A 25,999-nucleotide genomic window follows, 5' to 3' on the forward strand; every position below is an offset into this window, starting at 1 on the left:
TCCAACGTATGCAACATTCTCATAAAATGGAACGCTAATTTCTTGGCTATAGCTTTCTAACGTAATGTTTGCATCGTTTTTGGTTGGCGAATTGGTTATTCGATCATCAGAATCTTCACTGCTACTGTTTCCAATGGAGTCCAGCCTCCTRGTGTTTTCTTGATGCCTATCTGCTACGTYTCTTAGCATCTCCAACTGTTCATCAAGTAACATTGGTTAAATCTTTATTCACATATGAATGAAACTACTTAGGATGGTGTTCGAGTTGTAGTATATAACCACTACGATACCTGGTTAAGTAGGGCTTGATTCTCTTTTTTCAGTGACTCAGACTTAGATGCCAGTGTCTCATAGTCCTGCTTTAGGGTGTTGTACTCTTGCTCGATGTGCCTCGATTTCGATCTGGCTCTTTTGTTCTGGAACCAATGAGTTTTTGTAACCCGCCAACCCAACCCAACCCGCCCTAACCCGCAAGGGTTGGGTTATACTTTTGAATGGGTTGGGTTGGGTTGAGATTTTTCAAACCGCCGTAATTGGGTTGGGTTGTAAAATCGTCATAAACCGCCCAACCCAACCCGTGCTCACCCCTAATAATAAGTTGACAAGTGAATTTGTAGAAAAGTATAAGTTGTTTCAAATAAGCATTCCCAAACACCCCCTAGAATCTAGTCGAATCTTTCTTTTTTGTTTGATCATACTTGCTTTTTTTTTGTTTGTACTGTTAAAGATTTGCTTATCCCTTTTGTGACTTCATTACAATGATCTTCTGACTGTATGAATATGAAAAAGAAAGATTAGAATGAGCACAAGGATGATGGCTTATGGTGTAGTGTTCTGAAGATCGTTTTTTAAGTTGCAACTACTAACTATATAAGTTGCTTATCGTGATTGTGTTCAATCTTGCAGTGACAGCTGTCTTGACGATGGCGACTTTAATTTCTCAAAATGCGGCTGTTAAAGATAGAGTTAAGAAGATCAAAAGGAAGGCTCTTGACGAGTCTTTGCAGTTGGATGTGGTGCAAGAGATGGAAAATTCAAAAGATTTGGATGTAGTGAAGCCTAAAAAGAAAAAGAAAGAGCTCATAGAGAACAAACAAGCTGAAATTGAGCAAGAAATGGAGATGAAGAAGCTGGAAAACGCCTTGTTTGGCTCTTTGCATCCAGTTGAGTTTGGGAAAGACAATGACGGAAATGAGGATTCTGCTTTGTTCTTTACTGATCGTTCAGCCAATAGCGTGTTGTCTGTTTATGAAGAGGATGGAATAATAGTTGGTACAGATGAACAGATCCAACGGAAACCTGTATGGGTTGATGAAGAGGAAGAAAAGACCAACATAAATATTGCTAAAGTCAACAGGCTGAGGAAGATACGACAGGAAGAGGATGAGACCTTAATATCGGGTTCTGAATATGTATCAAGACTGAGGGCTCAGCACGTTAAGATGAACCCAAGCACAGAATGGGCTCGACAAGACCGGAACTACAATTCSGACGAGGACAGCGATCAAGAAAATGGAGATGTTGATAGTATTCTTCAGACTACCCAAGATCTCGTTGTGAAGAGCAGTGCAAAGTTGTTGCCGGGATTACTGGAGTATTCGAGATTGGTTGACGCAAATGCACAAGACCCTTCGAGTGGTCCGATTAATTCGGTACAGTTTCATAGAAATGGGCAGTTGCTCCTTACTGGTGGATTAGACAAAAAGTTGAGGTTTTTTCAGATAGATGGAAAAAGGAACACGAAAATCCAAACCATCTTTGTGGATGATTGTCCAATCAGAAAGGCATCCTTCACACCGGATGGTTCGCAGGTTATYCTATCGGGAAGGAGAAAGTTCTTYTACAGCTTCGATTTAGTTAAGGCGAAGATGGATAAAATCGGTCCGTTGGTTGGCAGGGACGAGAAGAGCTTAGAAACTTTTGAGATTTCACCTGATTCCAACACAATTGCTTTTCTTGGCAATGAAGGGTACATCTTATTGGTCTCATCCAAAACRAAAGAATTGATAGGAACTCTCAAGATGAACGGAACTGCACGAGCTCTAGCATTCACGAACGGGGGGCAACAGTTAATGAGCACTGGTGGCGATGGGCAGATCTACCATTGGGATCTTAGAACAATGACCTGCTTCCATAAGGGTGTCGATGATGGCTGTATAACTGGTACTGCACTTGGTTCTTCCCCAAATGGAAACATCTTTGCAGCAGGTTCTGATAGCGGGATTGTAAACATATATAACCGGGATGAGTTTTTAGGGGGAAACAAAAAACCCATAAAAACCATCGAGAACTTGACCACAAAAGTAGATTTCATGAGGTTTAACAGTGATGCACAAATCTTAGCCATTTGTTCAAGCATGAAGAAGAACAGCATGAAGCTGGTGCATATCCCTTCCTTCACGGTTTTCTCTAACTGGCCGCCATCAAATAGGACACTGCAGTATCCTCGGTGTTTGGATTTCAGCCCCGGTGGAGGTATGATGGCRATGGGCAATGCCGCTGGTCATGTATTACTCTACAAGTTGAATCATTATCAACATGCATAGAGACTCGAGTAAGTAATCGTCTACCTGCTTTATCTTATCGAAGCATGATTTTGATCGCACAATTGTTTTACATATCATGGGCTTTTGGGATAGATAGGTTATATGGCATCTTATTCGCCATTTTTGCTTTGATTTCACATTGTAGCCTGTTTTATTAACTCTGTTTTAGCTTATATTACAATTTCTCGTATTTGCAATTATTATTATTGCCATTTACTCAAAAACAAGTCAACCTCATTCATTTTTTTTTAAATATGATACGGCTGGTTGCACATGATCCAGACTGTTGATCAGAGTTTGAAGTACCGTCCTGGTTAAGTCATGGATTTTCATCTGTCTTTAATTCGTTAAGTAACTTACAACTGTATGTTTAAGTTTGTTRGTGGTCTCTTTCATTTGATWCTTCCTGCTGTATGTGGGCCAAACTACTTAYTGCTGGTCCTTCGCTAGATGTAAGTTTGATTTTGACTCATCTTATTGACTTTGATCTACTGTTTGCCAGCATCAAACTTTGTATCTGCTGCTGARCTTGCAATACTTTGCAAAAGGCAAATAAAAATATTTGCTTATGAATATATGTCAAGATCTGGGCTAATTTCTTCYTTAATTTGATCACAAGATRTAAAGGCTCAACATCACAACCTGAGTTTTMACATTTTTTTTTCCTGAAATGCTTGGATGGTCATTGAAATGCTAGGGTGGTCACTACTTCTATTGGCTTGATAGTTATCAAGTTATGTATTGGCATTTTAAGATCATCTGTTCTCTTTGTAGACCTTTTAAGTTTTGGGACRTAACTTYAATAATCTCCCAACTCCATTTGTGTGCTTCCTGCTTGCTTGTCAATGACTGTAAATTGTATTATTTCAAAATAAAGTTGACACWTCTGAAGCATATAAATGCTATGAWTGTAAGGATGGAACTGGCCCAAGTAGAGTGTACACTACTTTTGGTATTTTGACTCTAAAAYTCAAAGTATCTATATCAGCATWAACAGGAAGCTCAATRTATTTCCTCAATTTCAAATATTTACAACCAGGGAGTTAGGAAGGAGTGATTGTTTTGATCAGCCCTTTGATTTACCTCTTTTTGGCATTTGACCTTATTAGGTTTAATGGGGTTTGAAGTCCAATTTCTGAATTCTGAGCATCTACAATATGTCTTGTGTTGTCTGCTAGACTATTCCCTGTTTTTCTCTGTAGTCTACTTTCTTTGGCAATTGAACAGGTGTTCTTTTTGATGTAACAATCTTTCCAATTTCTGAAGTGTGTCTTATTACCTGCTAGACTATTCATTCTTTTCCTGTCAGTAGTCCACATTCTTTGACAATTAAATAGGGTATTCTTTATTGATGTAATATTCCTTCCAATTTTTAATATTGGCCCCAGTGGTTTTCGTCATGATTGTTCTTGACRAATTGCAAGATAATCCAAATTATCCTTTTTATGTGGTTTGACATGTCTCTTGTACTATATAGCAATATGGTGAGTTTGTTAGAGATATCCATTATCTTCATGCTGTTATGTTGTATGTGGTTCTTCAGAAATCAAGGGAAATGGGTTCACTTTATTAAAGTTCTTACCTTGTATGTGTGTGAATGATTTTGTATTTTGTAGACAATGCAATGAGACGGAGATAACAAACTTCTATTTTCRTTAGAATAGCTAAAAACYGTGCACTGTTTATGRAGGTCTGCATGAAAGGATKCCATTGAGCGGTTGGGGTTTGTTTGCACCATTTTATATTTTATTTAGTCAAACTCAACTAGTTTGGGGATAAAAGGCTTGTTGCTGTTGTATGTTAGGACTCATGATACTGTACAAAGATGTGGCCTGGGAATTATACAGGCACTTCGATGTCAGCTAATGTACAGTGAGAATTTGTATGAAAACTGATAAACCGTATAAACGTGAAAATGGGAGATAGATAACTGATGCAGTAGTCATGGTTATATCTCTACACTGGAACTCCTAATAGGGATAGCAAGTGACCTTCTCTGGCAGGGTATTGGCTGGAATGGTGATGAAAAAAAATTAGTCTAGATGTTGGTGGTGCTGATGATTACCATGATTTACATATTGTGCTTTTGGATCCCATGTACTTGGCTCACCTATTTTATGAGGAAAAGTATTGGGGGGGGGTGTGTGTGTATATATATATATATATATATATATATATATATAGTTATGATTGTAGTATGAATGCATGTAGTGATGGGTATATTTGAGTTGGCAGGGTGAGCTAGAATCATCATGTGTGGAGGAGGCACCATTAGCAAGACAGCAAGTGACAAATCCCCCATCGATAAATTGTGGGTCGTCTAGTGATCAAGCAGCGTCGAAGAACTATATATTCTCGAATGCTTTATCGAGCCCTGTTCGTCGCAGCCTTCAGAACTATCACATATCCAGCCAGGTGGAAAATCAGATTCTTGATTCTTCAATGGACATGCATGCAGATCATGATTAACAACTACTTTTCACTTCCTTCTGCAATCCAAGAAAGAAGTTATATTCTTCATGTTATTTGTAAACTACCTTTTGGATTCTTACTCTTTCATCTTTTATGATTCAAATCATGCCCTTTTCCTCACCTACATATGTCTATGCATCCATTTATGTATTTTTTTTAATTAACCTGGATATCCAACCCGTTATCCGAGCCGACTAATCCTAGGGTAACCACCTGTTTTACAGATACCCTGGAGACACCGCATTTGAACCTCCATGGCCACAAGGGGATTTTTATTTCTTCTTGGATTTGAACCTGTGACATCCTGGTACTTTTGACCTTTGGAGCCAAGCTCAAACCAATCAGGCACCACCCTTGTGGTTTCATTTATGTATTTTTAAAACCAACTATTTATGAATTATCCATGAGGGATATCATGATTAATATCAAATGCATGATATTCATGAATATATTTAGTATTATTCATCATGAATATTTCATGAAATGGTTGGTTCTTGGTTTCTCAAAATGTTTTTGTTTTTCGTTTGTTATTTTCAAACCATAGTTCAATCAGTAGTTATTTACGGTCATGGTTCTTTTTTTCGGCGACCATCTGCTTTGCAGTTAGCCTGGAGTCACCGCATTTAAACCTCCGTGGCCATAAGGGGATTTTTATTTCTCTTTGGATTTGAACTTGTGACTTCTTAGTACTTTTGATCTTTGGAACAAAGCTCAAACCAATCTGTTGTGTTTATTGCATATGTGATGAGTGTCTTGATCCTTCTTTACAAATATTAAATGACATAAAGCATTTGTAGAAGTTTGGAATAAGAGCACCTTTCTTTTTAGGCCTTTTTTTTTGTTGACAATGCCATTATAACCTCCATGAATCCACCATACTTTAAAAATTCATGTCAAAGGTCTCCTTTACCCATTTATAAAAAAGCATAAAGAAGACCATGCAAATTATTCCCCCCTAACATGCTCTTTCCTTTACTTTCTTAGAGCATCTCTACCCTTCCTAATTGTATGTACCTTGTGCATTATTACTTGTACTTAGCTTAGCTATAWCATATATGATTTTACACCTTTACAGTTAAAACTGTTCTGTAACAATAAAAGCTTTAAATGAGTTATTTAAATAAAAAACCACTCGTAAAAGTCAGTGAACTTTGCCATTGAGTTTATTTATATCAAATCCAACTGAAATAGTCTTGAAAATGGTAAAATAACGGTTTTGGTCATCAACTTTATTATTGAGATTATGTAAGTCAACAACTTTTGGGATAAGAGCCATTTTTAAGCCATGTTGAAGTCAACTGGGTGCAAATGTGATATCATCAATTTTTTGTTATTTTTTAGGTCGTACGTTACAACAACTCAAATAATAATTTTTAAGTTGTGACAAAATCATGAGGGACAAATTTGGTATCATCAAGAATCGCGTTGACCAAGTGAATGTAATTTCATATTCTAGTTCGAAATATAAGTGGGTGCAAATTTGGTTTAGTAGTTGGTGATAGCGTTGTTGTGAATTAACGACGAATAAAGATGATGATTGGGTCAAAGTTTTTTTTTTTTTTTTTTTTTGAAGTATATAATATTGATATACGGTAAATGCAACAAATAAACTCATACACCCTCCTCACCTATGGTGAGGTTTGAACCCCTGACCTCCTAGAAGGCCAAGGGCTACGATACCGCTATGTCAAATGCCCTTTGTTACATGTTAAACTATATAATCGACAAATGGGTATTCTGCATTATCACTTGTATTTTGAAATAAACAAATTCAATTAATCCAAAAAATTAACAATATTGCAACAAATAATAATAAGAGGCTATTTGGCAGTTGCTGAATGATTTGGTGCAAAATGTTCAAGAGGCTCTCATGATATAGTGAAAAATGAAATATAATTGTTTGATAATTACTTAAAATGAAATTAGAGCGCTTAATGGTTAAAGGAGACTCATGATACAAAATCATTCAGAGGGTTTTAAAACCATTAAGATGTAGACTTTTTTTTTGCCAAACATGATTCAACTCTCAATGATACAGATGTTGTCTCTTAATGAAATTGTTAAAAAGTAACTTTAATTTACTTATAATTTGGAAACCAAATTTTAAAATAGACTATTCTAGTTTTTAGAAGTGGCTAATTTTTAAGTAATCGTCACTGAAACACCACAAAGTTAATTAATTGTTATAATGGTTTTCAATATTTTAGTGATTTTTATAATCATGTTTAAAAGTTAGATAACAATCTCTAAAACTCTTGTTACCAAATTACAAAATGAAATACAAATGAATTGCCATTTCTTATAATTTGCATCCAACCAAACCAAATTAACCTGTTATTTGTTAGTTACTGGTTTTTTTTTACAGTTGTTGAATGGTTCGGTGTTGAATGATTAAGTGGTCGGAATAATTGAAAGACTTATAATATAGCGCAAAATGAAATATAATTGTTTGATAATTATTCAGAATGAAATTAGAGTGCTGAATGGTTAAAGGAGGTTCAAGATTAGAGGTGTAAATGATGTGAGTCGAGCTCGAGTATCATTATACTCGACTCGAACTCGAAACTCAATTTCCAAGCTCGAACTCGACTTGAACTCAAATCAAGCTCAAAACAAGCTCGAACTGCAATTCAAATCAAGCTTGAACTCGAACTTGAACTCAAATCAAGCTTAAACCAAGCTCACCCATATTGAAATTTATGAAATTTTAAGGTCTTTGTCTTATAAATTTTAAAACTTACAAATGTTCTCTTAGTTTTTATAAAACTAAAAGGATCAACTTCAAACTCCATCATTAAAAAAGACAAAGTTAGAAATTTCATTCACCTCCATCTCTTTTTATAACATCTTTTCTTCCTTCTTTTACCATCTCTCTTCTAACGTGGGACAAATTCACTAACCTTTTTTATAGTTTTTCTTTGTATTTTTTTAATTGTGATTTTAATAAAAAAAATAATTGATTAATTTTTATAATTAAAAAATGCATAATTTTGTTTAAATATTTAAAAGTATAAGACATTTTTATTATTTTTGTATTTTATAAATATTATCATAAAAACTGATTATATTTTAAAACTAATTATATATAAAATAATCGAGTATCTCATGAGTTTTTCGAGTTGAGTATTAGGTAGCTTGACTCGACTCGTTCATATGTCGAGTCGAGCTCGCATTCGAGCCAAGTCTATTCGAGTCGAGTGTTGATCGAGTCGATCTCGAGTAGCTCGCGAGTTGTCTCGTATCGTTTACACCCTCATTCAAGATATAAAATCATTCAAAGAATTTTAAAATCATTAAGAGGTAGATTTTTTTTATCAAACAAAATTCATCTCTTAGTGATTCATGAACAAACAACCTTAATAAAACAAACAATTATGCTTATAAAGATTGCGACTTTCAAAGATCCAACTACAAATATATATATATATATATATATATATATATATATATATATTATTTTTGAGACATTCTTTCTAGTTTGTGGGCATTGACTTTATATACAAACAAGAATCTTTATAGCAATAGCCGAAGAAATTTTGTATATTTGATGGAAGTTACACCATTTGAGTTGAGTTGGGTTGGTGGTTTAAAGAAGGTCAAATCATTTTGATAAACGAAGCAATAATTAATTGATTTGGTTGCCACCATTATATCCTAAAAAGCTTTCATAGAATTCGCCCCCTCCATTCTCACTTCTCTCTCAACCTTCACACACACCGCAGTCTTTCTTTCAAACGATTTTCCGGTGATTTTTTAGACCACCGGCTATCAACTCCGGCAAGGTGGTAAACACATGTAAGCTGGAATCATTCTCAGATCCGTAAGTCCTATTTTTCCTCCACTAAATGTCCATTTTTTTTTTTAAATTTGTAAACTTTCAAGACATTCGAGTTCTTTAGGTATTTTCTTTCACTCTGAACAAATTAGGATCTTGGGTTTTCCATATAATGTATGTGGGTTGTTTTCTTTTCTTGTTCTGAATTTGGGATTGAATCTGAATTTGTGTTTTAGATCTTCGTTCGCAATCGATGTTGTTCTTGATAGTCTTTCTTTTTCTGTTCTCGATGATTGTTTGCCAACCCATCTCTGAATTTATGTTCTTCCATTTTGTGGGTGATCGTTAAAGTACCTCAATCAAGTTAATTTTATAAGAACTGAATTTCTTTTTTGGGTCTAAATGCATTCTCACCAGTGGTAAACAGAGAGTTGCTTTCATGCTTTTTGCAATATATGAACAGTAATTCTGTTCTTCCGTGAATAAATACATGAAATGAAATCATCCATCACTTTTTTTCTCCAACTGGTTTGGTTATGATAACAGGTTTTCGATCCTATGCTGTTTGTGTTTAAAAAACACAGTATTGTTCATGGATCCCAAATTTGATGGTGAAGGACTAGAATTATTCTGTCTTCATGCACTTATCTGTTTAGTTGAATTGTTGAACCTCGCAAATAACCTGTTGTATTTCTTGTTTTCCCTGTTTTGGGTGATTGCAGGTAGTTTGAAGGTGGTGGGATTAAGAGAAGTTCTGGATAAAGACAAGATTTATGGTGTGCCCAAATGAGAAGAACTGATGTTATTAGCAGTGGAAGGAGGAAGGTTTTTCTCCTCCTCAGCTTCGGGGTATAGCAACGGTTTGAACCTTTTGCTATTGGGTCATAAAAAAGAGGAGAAACCCATGAGAGTTACACCGTGGAATCAATATCATTTGGTGGACCAAGAATCCGATCCTGATCCTGATCCTGATCACCAACTGGCTGCCAATAACAAGCGTTGTGTCTGCGGGTGTGCTTCCTTTTCCTGCTTTGGTCACTCTGCTGCAGGAATTGAGAGCCCCTCTATCGGACCCACCCACCAACATGTTCTTAAAGCATCTTGTGATTTAGAAAAAGTCGAAGAAACCCTTCCTACTTCAGATTTTGTGGGTGGTGATGGTAATAGCACAAATGTAACTTGTCTTAAAAGCAGCTTGAAGAGACCTGCCATAGGTGGGGTTAATAATGGTGATGAGGTTGAAAATGCTCCGGGCCAAATAGATAGAAGGAGCGTGCAATGGACAGATGTTAGTGGAGGAGAACTTGTTGAGATTCGGGAATTTGAACCCAGGTATGTATGAATGATCATGCTTTTATATCATGTCAGTAGGATTGAAAGATGGTATTACTTATTAGTTGCTTCTTTCATATATGTCAATGGCCAATTCTTCATCTCCTTTGTGATTGTCACTGATATGTAATCTTTCTGAACATGAATGATACTGAATTTCTGCTGCAACGGACATATATACGAGTTTATGAGGAAAAGCTTGTGGATAATGTTAAAAGGTTCCATTCAGAATTCTAAAAGTCTTGTCTTAGTTAGTAGGACCCAAGATTGCATCTTCACATCTTCTTGAATCATATAGATAGGTTGAGCTAGCAGTATAACTCACTAGGACTTGGTGCCTCTGCCTCATGAAACATCTAATCTCAGGTTCTTGTCCCACCAGCTGCTATCAACTTCTTAAGGGTCATGTGTGCATGAACCCGCTGGACTAGTTGCACTTCACTTTTAAACTAAATGCGGGATTAGAATGGAATCCAATTCCAAATCCCACGACAGCCCGCAAACCAAACAGGCCCTTAAAGTTCAAAACAGTTGCCCATACAAGTTCAAAGCATTCTAATGTGATATTCTGATCATACTATTTCACCTGATACATCCAAACCAATATCACTAACTGGCCTTCTGTGCATCACATACCGTATCTACAATTTTCAAGATGGTTGCCCTAACCTTCACAAAAACCGTGGAAACTAAACTACATGTGAGAGCAGTGTAACATCTCTGCTTAATAACAAACCAGTGCGGGCTATCTGCATCACTTTTTCTTGCTGGCCATGATGTATCAGATCATTACATTGTATTTTCAACATCGAAATAGTTAATGCTAAGAAAGATCCTCAAACCATTTCAGCACAGAAAGTGTCACCATTCATGGTCTTATGGCAGCCAATTCAAACCTTAATATCCATTAAATCTCAAGTTTGCATCCCAATATCAACCCTTAGCCTTAGGGGTGATGCGTACTCGTTGCATGGACCCTGTGGACTAGTTGGGCAAAATGTGCTTGCTAGACATCACCATCTTAAAGAAAAGGATCCAAACAAGAAAGTCGTCGTAATTTATCGTGAATGTGCTTTTAAGAATAGTTCAATCTCTACATATTAGCTCTAGATATGCACAAATAACAAGAATCTATTTTCTTTGCAAGATGGGGATCCTTGTGGAAACAACCTTTCCACCCCGAGGTAACGTCTATGTACATCTTAGCCTCCCTTGACCCTACCTCTATGTTGGATTTACCTTGTCCATTTGGACTCATTTGGCTATGCACTAGTAACTAGACAACGATAAAGGAGCAAGTTCAAGCAATTTGAGGTTTGTATTTAGGTCAAGTTCCTCTTAAGACTACCAGAGTGTCAAAGTTTCATGTTTTATGTAGGGTTTTGAAGGTAGGATGTACCAAGACCTTATCTCTGTCTCAAGAGACTAAGATGTCGTTTCGAGGGTTTGTTTGTTTACCTCTTAATAGTTCCATTAAGAGGCAATCTCTGAATCATTAAGAGGTGAATCTTATTTGGCAAAAAAAAAAAATCTGTCTCTTAATGGTTCTAAAACCCTCTAATGATTTTGTATCTTGGGCCTCCCTTAACCATTAAGAGCTCTAATTTCATTGTATACAATTATATTTCATTTTGCACTATATCATGAGAGCCTCTTAATCATTTTGACCACTTAATGATTCTACACAAAACCATTAAGCAACTGCCAAACAGCCTCTACCTAGAATCAATATCAAATCAAACTCCATTTGGACTGCTTAGTATATGTATATCCCACAAGGATGATAGCAATTTCTTTGAAGTTTAATGGAGAAAGCTTTCATCTTTCTTGTTCAAGATTTCAGGGCTTATATTATATCTATCTTCTATAAACAGACAACAAACAAACAACCATCCATTGGTTGTGTTTATGGATGATGATGTTTTGTAACTTGTAATATTGTTTTTGTTGCAGTGAACACAGTGATTCAGATGATGAGTTTGAACACAGTAGCGGGAAAACATGTTCGTGCAGGATTATGTAGTTTCAAGTTGTAGCTACACCAAACCAAACACATAGCGATGGACATTTATACAACCAACCAATCAGATTTGTTGTAGATGATGGACGTTGGACTCTCTCTCTCTCTCTCACACACACACGTTGTGTGTGTGTGTGATTGTGTGTGAGAGAGAGTCTATGTTTGTCATTTACAATAAAGAAATATGATGGGGGTGGTTGTATGAACAACTTGTGATGATATGATATGATATGGTAGTAGTAACTGGTAAGGAGTGAGTGACTTGTGTTTATATTCCAGTTTTGTTTTCTTTCTAATTTGTTCTTTAACGCGGTGGTTTTATTTGATTAATTTTGTGATTTTTGTTAATTTAGAAATTTAATCTGAAATAGTTTTCTAGTACTCTCTTTCTCTTTCTCTTTCTCTTTCTCTTGGGTAAACAAATATGTAGAAATCAAACCAAATAGGTGTTTTTGTGAATATATATATATATATATATATATATATATATATATATATATATACACACTATAAGGGTACTCGTGCAATGCATCGAGACACAATTCCATTTCAATGTTTCGTTTTATTTTTTATCCGTGTTGATATAATATGATTTTATGTGGTTTTGAGAAAACGATAATGTTTTTATTTTTGAATAAAATATAAATTTGAAAATATCATATAAAATTTGCAAAAAATATATCAATATTAGTACCAAATTATCCAATTAAAAGTTCTTGTTTGTTTATTTTTTTTAATTCAAAATTTTTATTATAATTTAATTTAACGTAACGAAGTAACTTAATTTAGGTTTAATAATATTTTTTTTATAAAAATAATAATTAAGTATTCTGTTATAACTCAATAATTATCCTAATTATATTTTAGATTTTTTATATTTTAAAATGAGATGTTTATTTTTTATTTGATTATGTTTATCCGTAGTTAGTTATACGAATTCAAACATAGAGCTTTAATAAGTTGTACTTATGCACAATTTACTTGTAATATTGAATTTTAAGTAATATACATTAATAAATAGTACTTTATGCATAAAAAAATGTTTCTAAGAGTTTTTGTCAAATATTTTATAATATAGTATAGATGAGGCTATGCCAATAACAAAAATTGAGATAGAACGAGAATGTGAATGATCGAATGTGTGTATATTTTTATCTTTTTTTTTTATTTATTTTGAAATTCTCCAAGTTTGTTTGGTTTGATTTAGAGAGAAAATATACATCGAAATCTAACCATTTTTGATGGAAAGAATTTCATTCGAGACGAAGAACAAGACTAGTTTCATTAGCAAGGAACATGCATGGTAGAAATTCTTTGACTTGTATTAAAAATAATTTAATAAATGGAATATTTTTGAACAAATAATACAATTTATAATTTGAAAAATAGTGGAATAATCTTGTTTATTGCCTATTTGAACAATTTATGTTTTTCTATAAATGTACTTATCAACTTATTATAAATCAAAAGTGTTTTAACTTCTTCAAAAACATTTTATTATCGGTTTGACACCGATATACATTATTTATCCAAATACTTAAAAATATTTATTATCGACGTTACACCAAAATAAGTCAATAAATTATTTTTATAAGCAACCGCAAACACCCCCTTTATAAAAAGAAATTCCTAACCGTAGGTGGCTAAAACTCCACTGATATATTTGTTGAAGACTTGGCCACCCCTGATCCACACACACTCTTTGGATCATTATGATGACACTCTTTTAGCCATTTCATCCATTTTCATGACCAAAACAGACCAACAAATTTAGGGAAAATGTCAATAGCTTCACTCCAATACATAAGAATCACAGATTCATCTTCAAATCCATCATCACCATCATCATCAACTGCTGGTGGATTTAGATCTTGTGCAAGCAAGCGATCTGTAGTTACCATAAGATGCTCTCAGACTGATGGCCCTTTGAGAAGACCCTCCATTGCTACCCCACCAGTAAGACCTGCACCTCTCACACCACCATCATCACCACCACCACCACCACCGGATACGACGGCGGTTGTTGGTCAGAATGTAGTGACGATGGAGTTTCAGAGACAGAAGGCGAAAGAGCTTCAGGAGTATTTTAAGCAAAAGAAGCTTGAAGATGCTGCTAATCAAGGCCCTTTCTTTGGATTTATTGGCAAAAACGAAATCTCCAATGGCAGGTTCGTTCAATACGATACCCCTCTTTCTAAATTTGTATTATCCTTGAAGATTTTATAGAATCTTGATTTGGGTCTAATAATCTAGACGTCTTTGTGTTGGAATATTACAATTAGGGTTTATAAGATTACACACAACATACCAGGTCCAAATCCCTTAGCGCTTCTGATTAATTGGTATGATTAAGAGGCTCTTATGATATTACAAAATGAAATATAATTGTTCGGTAAGTGTTTACTATGAAATGAGGGTGCTGAATGGTTAACTGGCTCATGATATAGAATCATGAAGAGGGTTTTACTGTTTTAGAACCATTAAGAGGCTGACACTTTTTTTTTTGCCAAACAAGGTTCAGCGATTCAGAGACTGCGAACTATTAAGTGACAACTACACAATTTTAAACAATTGTAAACAACTCTATTGCTAAATTACTTAGTTTAGGCTTTTATTAGTTTACATTTTACCAGAAAATATGGGTTTGTGGTTCAATAAAATCTTGGATTGTGGATATGAATACAATATTTCGACCCTTAAAAGCCTCGAGTTCCATGAAGTCTGTATCGGGATAATCCAAAAACCCGACTCTCGTTCTAAGGCGGGGGGGTATTTTTATTGTTTGTACATAAAGACAAGACAAAGATTACGTTTTAATGTTTTTCTTGGATGGAGCAGATGGGCGATGTTCGGATTCGCAGTTGGGATGTTAACCGAGTATGCAACTGGATCAGACTTTGTCGATCAAGTGAAGATCCTGCTCTCCAACTTCGGAATCGTAGATCTCGAATGATTTCTTTCTACATGTTACAACTCTCTTTCTTTCGCAAGTTACTTTTACTTGTTGCATTTTACATATATTCCTCCGTGTTAAGTTATAAGAAATTCAATCGTCTCGTGTACATCCAAGATTGCACCCTTCACTCTCAACAGAAAAATACACACGAATTTTGGGAAACCAGAGCGGAAATCGTTGTTTGAAATTTCATATTGTGTTGTTTCTTGTTAAGTCGACAACAGCTAGTGACGAAATAAACCGTGTAAACGACAAATAAGATTATAAAGAAACAAGTGTGTTTGGAAAGGGATCTGATGGGCGGCCGGCAAATGAAAGGCCGGCAACTTTGATTTGAACCCCTGAAAAGCCTGCATTTGTTTCATCACCAGATGTTTTGTTTTCTGCAACTCCTTTTTCTTGTGAATGTCACCTTCAGTTCACCACCAAACAGTCTGTCATACATCAATTCAACATCTATATGGGTTGTGCTCCAACCAAACCATTCATGGATTCATCTCATCCAGTTGGTCTTGAGAAATTGAAAATGGAGAATGGGTATGTCAGAAAGTCGTCGTCTTCTTCTTCCAGTGGTGGCCGGAGTAATCGGAAAGAAGGGAAGAAGACGGTGGAGGGTGAGGGTGGTGGTCGACCTTCGGTGTCCCATGATCTGGTGGATGGCTGGCCTAAATGGCTCACTGATAATGTTCCTAAAGATGCTCTTGATGGTTTGCTTCCAAAGAGTGCAGATGCTTATGATAAGCTTGATAAGGTATCTGTTACAACAATATAACGTCAAACATGGCTGAATCACTCTTTTATAAGTATTCACAAACAATACAATACAGTATTCTGTATCATCCTAAGAAGTTTGACTTTTATTAAGCTACCCTAAAAACTTGTCTGAAATCATTGTACTAACTTACTATAAGGTGTTCATATTCTGATGTCATATAAAACCGATTTTGTTGTAATGTCTGAATTTAAGATGTAAACAGACCTGTAATCTATACGAAAACGTTTTCGCAGGACACGTAAATCTAAATAAACTGCTATATTTGTAAAGAAAAACCAAAAAAATGTCCTTGTGACACCACACTTTTCTATCGTATTACAGGTCGGATCGGGGACTTACAGCAATGTATACAAGGCACGAGATCGCAAAACCAAGAAAATTGTAGCTCTCAAGAAAGTCCGTTTCGATACTTCGGAACCCGAAAGCATAAAATTTATGGCACGAGAGATCATGATGTTGCGAAAGTTGGATCATCCCAACATCGTGAAACTCCAAGGTTTAGCAACGTCGCGAATGCAATACAGTCTGTATCTAGTATTCGACTATATGCAAACCGATTTATCTAGGATAATTTCTCGGCCTGATGAAAGGCTAACTGAGCCGCAGGTTCGATATTTCACTTAAAACTTATCAATTCTATTAACAAACCTCGTACAAATAGCTATCAATTGCAACGGATTTTTTCCCGACGAATAAAATTCCTAGTTTTTTTTTTCACAACAAAATTGGTTATTTAGGACGTCTTAACAGGATACTTAATGAGACTTCAAGTTTATAGGATCATAAATTGTGTTGAACTATCTAAATGTGTTACAATAAGTTGTTAGGGCGAAATCTTGTGACCTAACAGATTATACAGACCAACATGACACAAAAAGTAAATCGTCCTAACAACTTTCATATCGGACCATTTTCAAAAGTGTCACATAAAAGAGTTAATAAGACGATTTACTTTTTCGTATTCTATTAAGTTGTCCAACTTCGTAGTTAAAACTTGTTAGGTCACATAAATTCGTCATAACAGCTTATTGTAACACCGTTTTGTTCCTATGAACTTAAAGCTCTATTAAGACGCATGTGATTCTTTTGTTATATAACGAATATCATGTTTAGGTGAAATTTTACATGCAACAACTGCTTTCGGGGCTTCAACACTGTCACGAAAGAGGGATTTTGCATAGAGATATCAAGGGATCGAATTTACTGATCGATAAAAACGGGATGCTAAAGATAGCTGATTTCGGACTTGCGAATTACTATAATCCCAACAAACCAGTCGCCCTCACAAACCGTGTGGTCACACTTTGGTATCGATCCCCCGAGCTCCTCTTAGGTGCAACTCGATACGGTCCAGGTATCGATCTTTGGAGCGCTGGCTGCCTCTTGGCCGAAATGTTTGCTGGAAGGCCCATTATGCCCGGGAGGACCGAGGTGAACTCAAATCTGTATATATCTTGATCGGAAGTAGAATCATTCGACCCGGTCAAAAATAACAAAATCTTGATATCTGATATGAGGTAGAATTGACATGATGTTTGTCAGATCAATTCTACCTCGTGAATTGTTGATGAAATGAGATCATGACGGAAGTTTATTCGAATTCAGGTCGAGCAACTTCATAAGATTTTCAAGCTTTGCGGGACACCATCGGAAGATTATTGGAAGAAACTCAAGTTGTCAACGACGTTTAGACCGCCACATTCATACAAACCGAATCTTCAAGAAGCTTTTAGAGACTACCCGAGATCGGCATTGGGACTTTTAACCGTACTTCTCGCTCTAGATCCTGCTTATCGGGGTTCCGCTGCTTCTGCTCTCCAGAAGGAGGTACCAGCTGCACCGAACCTCTTATTGATATCAAAATGTTGGAAACTAAAAACGAATTGAACTGTATATACGATGATTGTAGTTCTTCCACACGAGCCCGTGGGCGTGTGATCTTACTGGTTTGCCCGTGATTCAAGTCGACGACGATGATTTGGATCAAACAAGCGAGCGAAAGAAGTAAGCTCATCGAATCTTTGACATTTTTATTTTAGAAAACGTATTTTTACTTGGTCATTTTCCCATTTCCATCGCAGGCCCAGAAAGCCGAGGACACGACAAAGGTCTAGAATGCCAAGAGAGCAACGACGAAAGGATCAAACTACAGAAAATCCGGATGTAGCTTCGGTTTCTCCAAAAGAGGTACACTTTAGCCACATTTGCCAACCATAAGTTGGCTTATCAGTTGGTTTAACTTTCCATGTTCTATCAAGGCTACAAACATATCTAACAACCACTGCTCGGTCGTCATGCACTTCCACAGGAGGCTGAAACGAAACCAGAGGTCGATAGGAAAAGTGAAGAGCTTGTGACGACGAAAACAAGCTCATCGTCTTCGCCTGGCACAGGGCCAAGGCCGACCTTAGAAATCCCGGCTCCTTTACCCTCTCCCGAGAACTTATACCAACGCTACCAAAGGCAAATGAGTGAATCTCATCCTAACGCGAGAATGAACATCAAAAATAGACCCCCGTTACCTGGTGCAAAAAGAATATCGAGCAAGTATGGTGGTATGGTCGATGAGGCTCAGACCCATCTTCCGAGGTCCTCTTCCACGAGGGAGTTTCGGAAGATAGATCAGAGAAAACTCGACGATTAGATTGATGTACAACAATATTCCTTGCAAATCGTCTTATTTTTATGATTTGAAATTTGAATTCGTTATGTCTATCTTTACAATACCATTGCTTATATATAAATACCACCAAATCAAGCTATCGAATATCTTGAGTGATTGGTTTTAGAAACTACTGTACTCGCATTTCATTACTAAACGATAAATAAACCCAGTAAATCTCACACAAATAGGTCTGGAGTAAAATATATGCACAAGTCTTGAATAGTTTAATTTACACAAAGAATGAAGGCAACAGATCAATCCACAAGAACACACCATTAAACAAATGCATGCACCTATCAACGATGACATAGTAAAAAAAATGACGATTTTGCCCTCTCGAACATTTACATCATCCACACCGTTTTCGACTCCGTGGAGGTTAAACTTCAACGATATCTTTCATTTTCAACGACATTCGTATCCATCCCAACAACTTCAGGTGCAATATCCCAACTCGACTGCCTCTCCGTTGACTCATCGTTCCCCCTGCTACGTATATCATCCCAACTTGACTGCCTTTCCGTTGGCTCATCGTTCCCCCTGCTACGTATATCATCCCAACTTGACTGCCTTTCCGTTGGCTCATCGTTCCCCCTGCTACGTATATCTGATTCAATACCTTCACTATTATGGCGCTGAGAGATCTTTAGCAGATCTCCCCCAATATCCAGATCATCTTCTACTTTCACACGTCGGGCCTCTGGCCCACCGTCATCCCGACCCGTGACCGTAGGTGGTCGTTGAACTTCTTGGATAGGACCGCGGAACTTGTTCCGAGATGGTTTTATCTTTGTGCAGAAAACTTCAAGAAAGTTATTTACGCAACCCCGATTATAAACATTGTATCTGTTGTCCGCTCTGTACCGGAAGTTTTCATACGTCGTCTGAAACAGACCAAGATGTATTAATTAATTCTTGTGAGAATAGAATGATAGAATAAGATAAATGTAAGGTTATGATCGCCAAACTACCTAATAAGCTAGCTGTGAAATCAGATGACAAAGTAAAATGACCTAAATGGACATGTTTAATAATTAATAGGAAAAATTTAATGCTCATGGAACTTGTTGAGATAATATTTGAAGAAAAGCTAGCTTATCAGCTATCTTACAGCTAACCACACGAGACTTTTTTTTTAATAAGCTCAAAAAATAAATTGACTTACGGTTGCCAAACATGGCCTAAATTTGAAAACTTTCTAACCTGGTTCGAACTAATAAGGTAGAGATGAAAGCCTGTGAGACCACCGACGAACCAGAGTGAAATAAAACAATAAGCCATTAACACAACCGCTGCAGGGGATTCTTTCATCGCCTTCCAAACCGTACCCTCGTCATCTTTCATCAAAGCCTTGATGTACAAAGCCGACATCGAGAATATGTAGATGCAAAGAAGTGTCGAAGAAGAAACGAATAGGAAGAAAAAACGATAATTGCGCTGGATCACAACAAGATAATAATTACTATTACTATGGTTAGATTAGATGAATAAATAGAAAATGACGATGATGAAAACCGAACATACCAGTCCAATGCATTGGCCGACCCAGGGGCAGTGGTGATCGAACCTCTCGACACAATTGTTACAAATGGAACAATGAGAGCAACGAGGAGGGCGATAAAGCATGCAGGTGTCGCAGTATTTGACTCTCACGGATATCCCGTTAACCATAACTTCTTTGGTTCGAGGGAATTGTAAGGATGGTGTTTCCTGTGATACTGAAAATTCTTCCTCGGGTGGATGCGAGTTACGTGGAACGATCCCAGGATCACGGGCTGAAGTAAAAAAAAGAAGCACCAATACCTACCAAAAATCAACTGTTTGTTATGAATCAAAATGCAACATGAAATGAAGGAGATCTTACAAACCAAAACCAACAAGCAAATTTCTATTTTTTTATAATGAGAAAAATGGTGATTGAAAGTAGGACTAAAGAGGAGTGACTAACATAGATTGTAAAGATGATTGCTGCCAGAATGATGGAGTATCCTGCATTATACTCATGGTGAAGATGTCTGCCAACAAATATACAGAAAACAATAACGGGCACAACGATGAGCGAAAACGTGGCACCCAGAGACCTAGCATCTGGACCAAATATCAATCTCCCTCCAAGAAAGAATTTCTGAAAACAACACCAATACACAGGAATTATCTATCGGAATAACAGATCTATTAACACCAAGTATAGAAGAATTAATAATATCTAGAATAATTGTTAAATAATTATATAATAACAAATCCTAGCAACTACTGTGGATGTAGCCATTTATAGCTAACCGAATAAGTTGCGAGTCCCATTAATCTGCTAATAAACAAGCCCAACTCCTAGCTGCAGGTCCCTATTAAAATCTACTACCCTACTCCTGGGTCTCAAAGAACTACTATCGGATTTTATTAGGTGTCCATCTCAGGTTGGTTTCTTTCTGTTGAGCCTACGCATAATAGGAACTGTGGATTTAGTTACATGAAAGTCAAACCAATGTGCCCTTAAGTCCTAATTTTGACCTAATCAATGAAATTTAAGTTAGATATAAATTGTTGTATTATCTACTGGCTTTTCTTTTTATAATCACAGGCAGGATTCTCATTTTAAGGTTATAATAGATGGTATATTTTAGCCAGAATGTTGATCTTTTAAGGACTGGTAGAATTATTACCATCAAATAGAAAAATTCATGGACTTAAATGAACTACAGTGAAGTCCCTTCACCATATTATATAGTCTTCCTCGTTAGAAGACTCTAAAAAATTGAACATCATATCTACTCTTAGAAATTTGGGATTGGGTTCCATGAGAAAATCAATAGAAACAAACTTGGAAACACCTTTTAAAGGTAAGCGGTTACTGGAGGTTACCAGCAGTTAACAGGTGGCTATAAGCGGTTAGGAACAGTTAACATCAGTGACACTGAACAGCTTCAGTGGTCGCTAACATTGCCACTGAACACATACACTGAAGTCGGGCACTCAACTTCAGCGGACAACCGCAAAGAGCGCTGCCCCTAGACCCCACAAGGGGGGGCGACCCCATTGGCCCCACCTCCATACGGCGATATCCAGCAATTCCGTGTTCAAGTTAGCTTGTACGAGTGTGCACTCCACAGATCCTAACCCGTATTATACCTTAACTAAGAACCCCTTCCTCTCTTGAAACTAAAAATCACCAACATCTACACGATAAGTAATTTGTATACATCCACAACCACAAGCGGTATCAATGCCCTATTTCTAAGCCACATTCAAATTAAATATGGATTGTCTAATATGCCATTTGTAACCATCTTCTACATATGCAACACATCCAACAAACCCTAAAGTAACATACCCAAAAAATCATCTTTCATGTACACATATATCAAAACTAAACTACAAGAATTGTAAACATCTGAATTCACTAAAAGGAAACATTTACAACACTGATTTGGCTTAAGAAGTAACCTGTTTTGTATATTAAGGCAGATACAAAATGCCTAGAACATCTGGGAGTTCAAGTCGAGTCAAGTCTATCATCTCCACTTGAACTCAACAACATGAAGATTTTTTGAACTTGAACACGTTCATGCTTACTCGGGTATTAGTATTGAAATCCCAACATGCATTGTTCATTTACAAATAAAGCCACATTACCAACGTTGAGACAATCATATGCATAAAGAAACGCCTAATCGGTACTCTAATATTGTCTATTGTGATTCTTATGCATCCAGCTCTACTTCACAAATACTCCATAGCAAAGTCTATTACAACAAAACAGAGAGAACCCTTCCTTTATAAAGAACATAACAAACAAGTTTTTCTTTCAATAAAAGAATACAATTTGCAGCAGGCCAAATTGAAAACAAAATACAAAAGTAACATATCAGAAGTATTATTATTACCTGCACAAAGTTCCCTATAACTAATGACAAACTATAGCCTATATGCACAGCATAACCATTTGATGGTAGATATTTGATAATCAAGAACCTAAGAGTCCCTTTTCTCAGTGTTCACTCAAGATATTTAGAACCCATCATGTGTAAAAAAACAAAAATTAGTAACTCCACTCTATGCAACAGACCGATCTTGTTCCCTAATAGTCTCTAACAGGCAATATGTCAATATATATGAACAAAGTAACTTAAAATAAGAGGGACCGATAAGCCAAGAAGAAGGCTTTGCTCTTCATGCAGTGAATCTAACCAACAATAACTCATATCTAAATGCCAAGAAAACAACACGTTTACGCAACATAAAATCATATATTGCACATGGGAAGAAGTAGAACCCTTAACCATAACCAAATTATCAACAATTTGCAATAGCACAACTGGTCCAGATTATGAAAATGTCATTTTCTTGGATTGCTAAATTCCAAATTAGGTCTCTCTAACATATGGTGCCTTATATTTGTTCTGTGTATGTACTACACAACCCTTATATTTGTAATGGAAGGTTACAGGTTCAAATCACAAACTATGCAAAAAATGGAGGGCAAAGGGTGCCCACTAAAGACTACAACAGCCTTTTAATAGCTTTGGTGTACCCAAACCCTAGCTTAGCCAAAAGCATTAGTGCACCCAACCGGCTTCTTTTAAAATGTGAAAAAATTGATAAGTCTATAAATCGAGAATAACTCCAGTCGATTTCAATGGAATCATAATCAGATACTAAACCCTAATACCCAAGAAAAGTGGTATAATCAGGCCCATTAAATCATAGAAAGAAACAAGTGTAAGTATGAGAGTAACAGTAAAAGTAAATCTGAAGGTGAGGCAGATTATGAACAAAGTCAAAATCAGAAAATTGAAATCTTACATTTCTCCCTTTCCAGACTTGGTAGAGCCTCTTCGCCATGATAAGTTCGGAAGAAGAGACCAATTATGTTATGCGGGTAAAGAATCGAATATCTGGAACTTATTACAGCTCATAATTTGGTTGCAAATAGGAAAACGAAACGGAGGGAGTACGTAGTCAGTAGAGATACTAGTAAGCTTAACTGCAATTCAGGATCTTCCGGAAAACAGACAGAGAGTATAGATTTGATCGGAGGGTGGTCGCCGTCGTGGTGATGGTGGCAGCAGCAGCAGCAGCTTAAAACCCCTCTGCAAATTACTCCAGAAGCTTTGCTGTAATGACTCCTTTTGTTTTTGTAATTTAACCTATGTACCCTTTATATTATTCCACTTTATTTTCAAATATGCAATATTTATATACCATAAACTTTCAACAATTGACTTAGAGTTGATCAATGTTTATGAAACAAATTATTAAAACTTATATTATATTTTAAAGGCATCGTCATATTAATTTTTTAAAGAATTATATCCTATTAAAGAATAAGGTCCCGTTTCAGAAATCTACTGTTGTGTACCCGCACAATGCGGCGGAAGCTGTGAATTTTAACGATTTTAAAGTTTCACTGGTTTTATTAGAGAATATTTAACGATGATATTGTTGGGATTTAAGGAAGCTGACTTCAGTTAGTTACTGTTTGATTTAGTCAAATAATTGAATAACAATGTTCTAGAAGTTTCAAGAACTGTTATTATCTTTGATTTAGTAGTCTTTAGTTCTTGTTTTTTAGCGATTCTGCTTATTCCCGTTGCTTGTATTTGACTATAAAGCCTCCTTTGTTTCCTCGATAAAACATAATCAACTTTGATATTTTTCTATTGTTCTTAATCTATTAGCTTTAACAACTGGTATCAGAGCGACTCAAGAGACCCATATTGCAGATCGTGGGTGGTGAGAAACAGAGCTAAGAACCAAGGATAGCAGATCCTTGTCTTTATTGAAAGGCGCATCAAGTGATAGCAGATCATTGTGCAAGAAACTATGGCTTTTTCCTCCGGAGACAAATTAGAGAAATTTGTCCAACCTGCAATTCCCAGATTCGATGGTTATTATGATCATTGGTCTATGCTAATGGAGAATTTTCTTAGAAGTAGGGAGATGTGGAGCATGATCGAGGACGGGATACCACCAACACCGGCTGCTGCACAGACAAGTGATGCTCAGAAAAAGGCTGTTGATGATGCCAAGTTAAAGGATATGAAGGTGAAAAACTTTCTATTTCAAGCTATTAACAGGGAGATCCTTGAGACCATCCTTGACAAGGGCACTTCAAAACTCATTTGGGAATCCATGAAGAAAAAATATGAAGGTTCCACCAAAGTCAAAAGAGCTCAACTTCATGCCTTGAGAAGGGAGTATGAACTACTCTCCATGAAAGATGGAGAACGTGTTGATGCCTATTTAGCCAGACTATTGGTTATTGTCAACATAACGAAAGCTAACGGTGAAGTTCTGGGGCAAGCTGCTGTGGTGTCTAAGGTTTTGAGATCTCTTCCCTCTAAATTCAATTATGTAGTATGTTCAATTGAGCAGGCCAACAACACTGATACAATGAACATTGATGAGCTTCATAACACACTTTTGGTTCAAGAGCAACGACCACTTGGTCAACAAGAGGAGGAGCAAGCATTGAAGATTGCAGAGGTAAAGAAAGGGCACTGGTCTACTTCTAGAGGAAGACGAGAATCAAGGGGTGGTTATAGAGGAAGAGGCAGGTCTATGGGAAGAGGATCGTTTAACAAAGCATTGGCAGAGTGCTACAATTGTCAGCGCTTAGGCCATTACCATTATGAATGCCCTGACCATGAGAAGAAGGCTAACTATGCTGAAGATGATGATGATACTGAGGAGATGGTGTTGATTGGCCATTGTAACATCAGGAAGAAGAGAACAAATCAGACATGCTTTAATGTTGATGATGATGCCTCACAAGATCAAATTTGGTTTATTGACTCCGGATGCAGTAACCATATGAGTGGAAACAAGGCTTGGTTTTGTGATCTTGATGAGGATTATAGGCACTCCGTGAAGCTCGGCAACAACACAAGGATGGAAGTGATGGGAAAAAGGAATGTGAGGATGCATATCAATGGTATCACGCAGGTAATGACTAATGTGTACTATATTCCTGAGTTAATGAGTAACCTACTAAGTGCATGTCAGATGCAAGAAAAAGGAGTAGCAATTCTCATCCAAGAAGGAGTGTGGAAGATATTTCACCCAAGGAGGGGATATTATGGAATCCAAGATGAGTGCCAACCGCATGTTTATGATTGCTACCAATGTGGTACCTACTGAGCCTACTTGCTACAAGACCACCATGAAGATCTCACGCACCTGTGGCATTGTCGATATGGGCATCTAAGTTACAAGGGGTTGAGAACATTACAATTTAAGGGAATGGTGGAAGGCCTGCCTAGCATCAAACCTCCAGTAAAGGTGTGTCGAGACTGCGTATCCGGAAAACAACAACGTGATTCGTTTCCAAAGCAAAGCATGTGGAGAGCCACTCGAAGGTTACAACTAGTTCACTCAGATCTGTGTGGACCGATAACTCCTGAATCATGCACCAGGAAACGGTATATTGCAATGTTTATAGATGATTTTTCTAGAAAATGT

The 25,999-nt window shown here is 36.6% G+C and overlaps 6 protein-coding genes across 7 annotated transcripts; 5 read left to right on the plus strand and 1 right to left on the minus strand.

Annotated features, from left to right (window-relative positions):
- Positions 1–526: 526 nt before the first annotated feature.
- LOC112514794 (U3 small nucleolar RNA-associated protein 18 homolog) lies at positions 527–5,142 on the plus strand. The gene is made up of 2 exons (XM_025121401.1): positions 527–2,554; positions 4,782–5,142. The coding sequence occupies exon 1, from the start codon at positions 924–926 to the stop codon at positions 2,544–2,546; it is 1,623 nt and encodes a 540-aa protein (XP_024977169.1). The 5' UTR covers positions 527–923; the 3' UTR covers positions 2,547–2,554; positions 4,782–5,142.
- Positions 5,143–8,560: 3,418 nt separating this feature from the next.
- On the plus strand, positions 8,561–12,467 carry LOC112514850. The gene is made up of 3 exons (XM_025121475.1): positions 8,561–8,838; positions 9,516–10,125; positions 12,079–12,467. The coding sequence occupies exons 2-3, from the start codon at positions 9,593–9,595 to the stop codon at positions 12,146–12,148; spliced, it is 603 nt and encodes a 200-aa protein (XP_024977243.1). The 5' UTR covers positions 8,561–8,838; positions 9,516–9,592; the 3' UTR covers positions 12,149–12,467.
- A 1,392-nt stretch (positions 12,468–13,859) lies between these two features.
- On the plus strand, positions 13,860–15,258 carry LOC112514529 (light-harvesting complex-like protein OHP2, chloroplastic). Its single transcript, XM_025121049.1, has 2 exons — positions 13,860–14,313; positions 14,984–15,258. Exons 1-2 carry the CDS (start codon positions 13,925–13,927, stop codon positions 15,096–15,098), a joined length of 504 nt encoding a protein of 167 aa, XP_024976817.1. The 5' UTR covers positions 13,860–13,924; the 3' UTR covers positions 15,099–15,258.
- A 303-nt stretch (positions 15,259–15,561) lies between these two features.
- LOC112514772 (probable serine/threonine-protein kinase At1g54610) lies at positions 15,562–18,520 on the plus strand. The gene is made up of 7 exons (XM_025121374.1): positions 15,562–15,852; positions 16,198–16,482; positions 16,990–17,307; positions 17,482–17,703; positions 17,786–17,880; positions 17,958–18,063; positions 18,185–18,520. The coding sequence occupies exons 1-7, from the start codon at positions 15,562–15,564 to the stop codon at positions 18,518–18,520; spliced, it is 1,653 nt and encodes a 550-aa protein (XP_024977142.1).
- Positions 18,521–18,747: 227 nt separating this feature from the next.
- LOC112514974 (protein S-acyltransferase 8-like) lies at positions 18,748–23,604 on the minus strand. Of its 2 annotated transcripts, XM_025121629.1 has the most exons (6): positions 23,511–23,601; positions 23,342–23,433; positions 20,490–20,666; positions 20,066–20,344; positions 19,745–19,978; positions 18,748–19,425 (listed from the first exon to the last, which is right to left on the minus strand). In XM_025121629.1, the coding sequence occupies exons 2-6, from the start codon at positions 23,378–23,380 to the stop codon at positions 18,928–18,930; spliced, it is 1,227 nt and encodes a 408-aa protein (XP_024977397.1). In that variant the 5' UTR covers positions 23,381–23,433; positions 23,511–23,601; the 3' UTR covers positions 18,748–18,927. The 2 variants fall into 2 exon arrangements, with proteins under 2 accessions (XP_024977397.1, XP_024977396.1); XM_025121628.1 differs by having other exon boundaries at positions 23,342–23,604.
- A 757-nt stretch (positions 23,605–24,361) lies between these two features.
- On the plus strand, positions 24,362–25,678 carry LOC112514773. The gene has a single exon (XM_025121375.1). The coding sequence runs from the start codon at positions 24,362–24,364 to the stop codon at positions 25,676–25,678; it is 1,317 nt and encodes a 438-aa protein (XP_024977143.1).
- The last annotated feature ends 321 nt before the right edge of the window (positions 25,679–25,999 follow it).

This window comes from Cynara cardunculus, assembly GCF_001531365.2.
Source record: "Cynara cardunculus var. scolymus isolate 2C chromosome LG 6, CcrdV1, whole genome shotgun sequence".
Taxonomy (NCBI): Eukaryota; Viridiplantae; Streptophyta; class Magnoliopsida; order Asterales; family Asteraceae; genus Cynara; species Cynara cardunculus.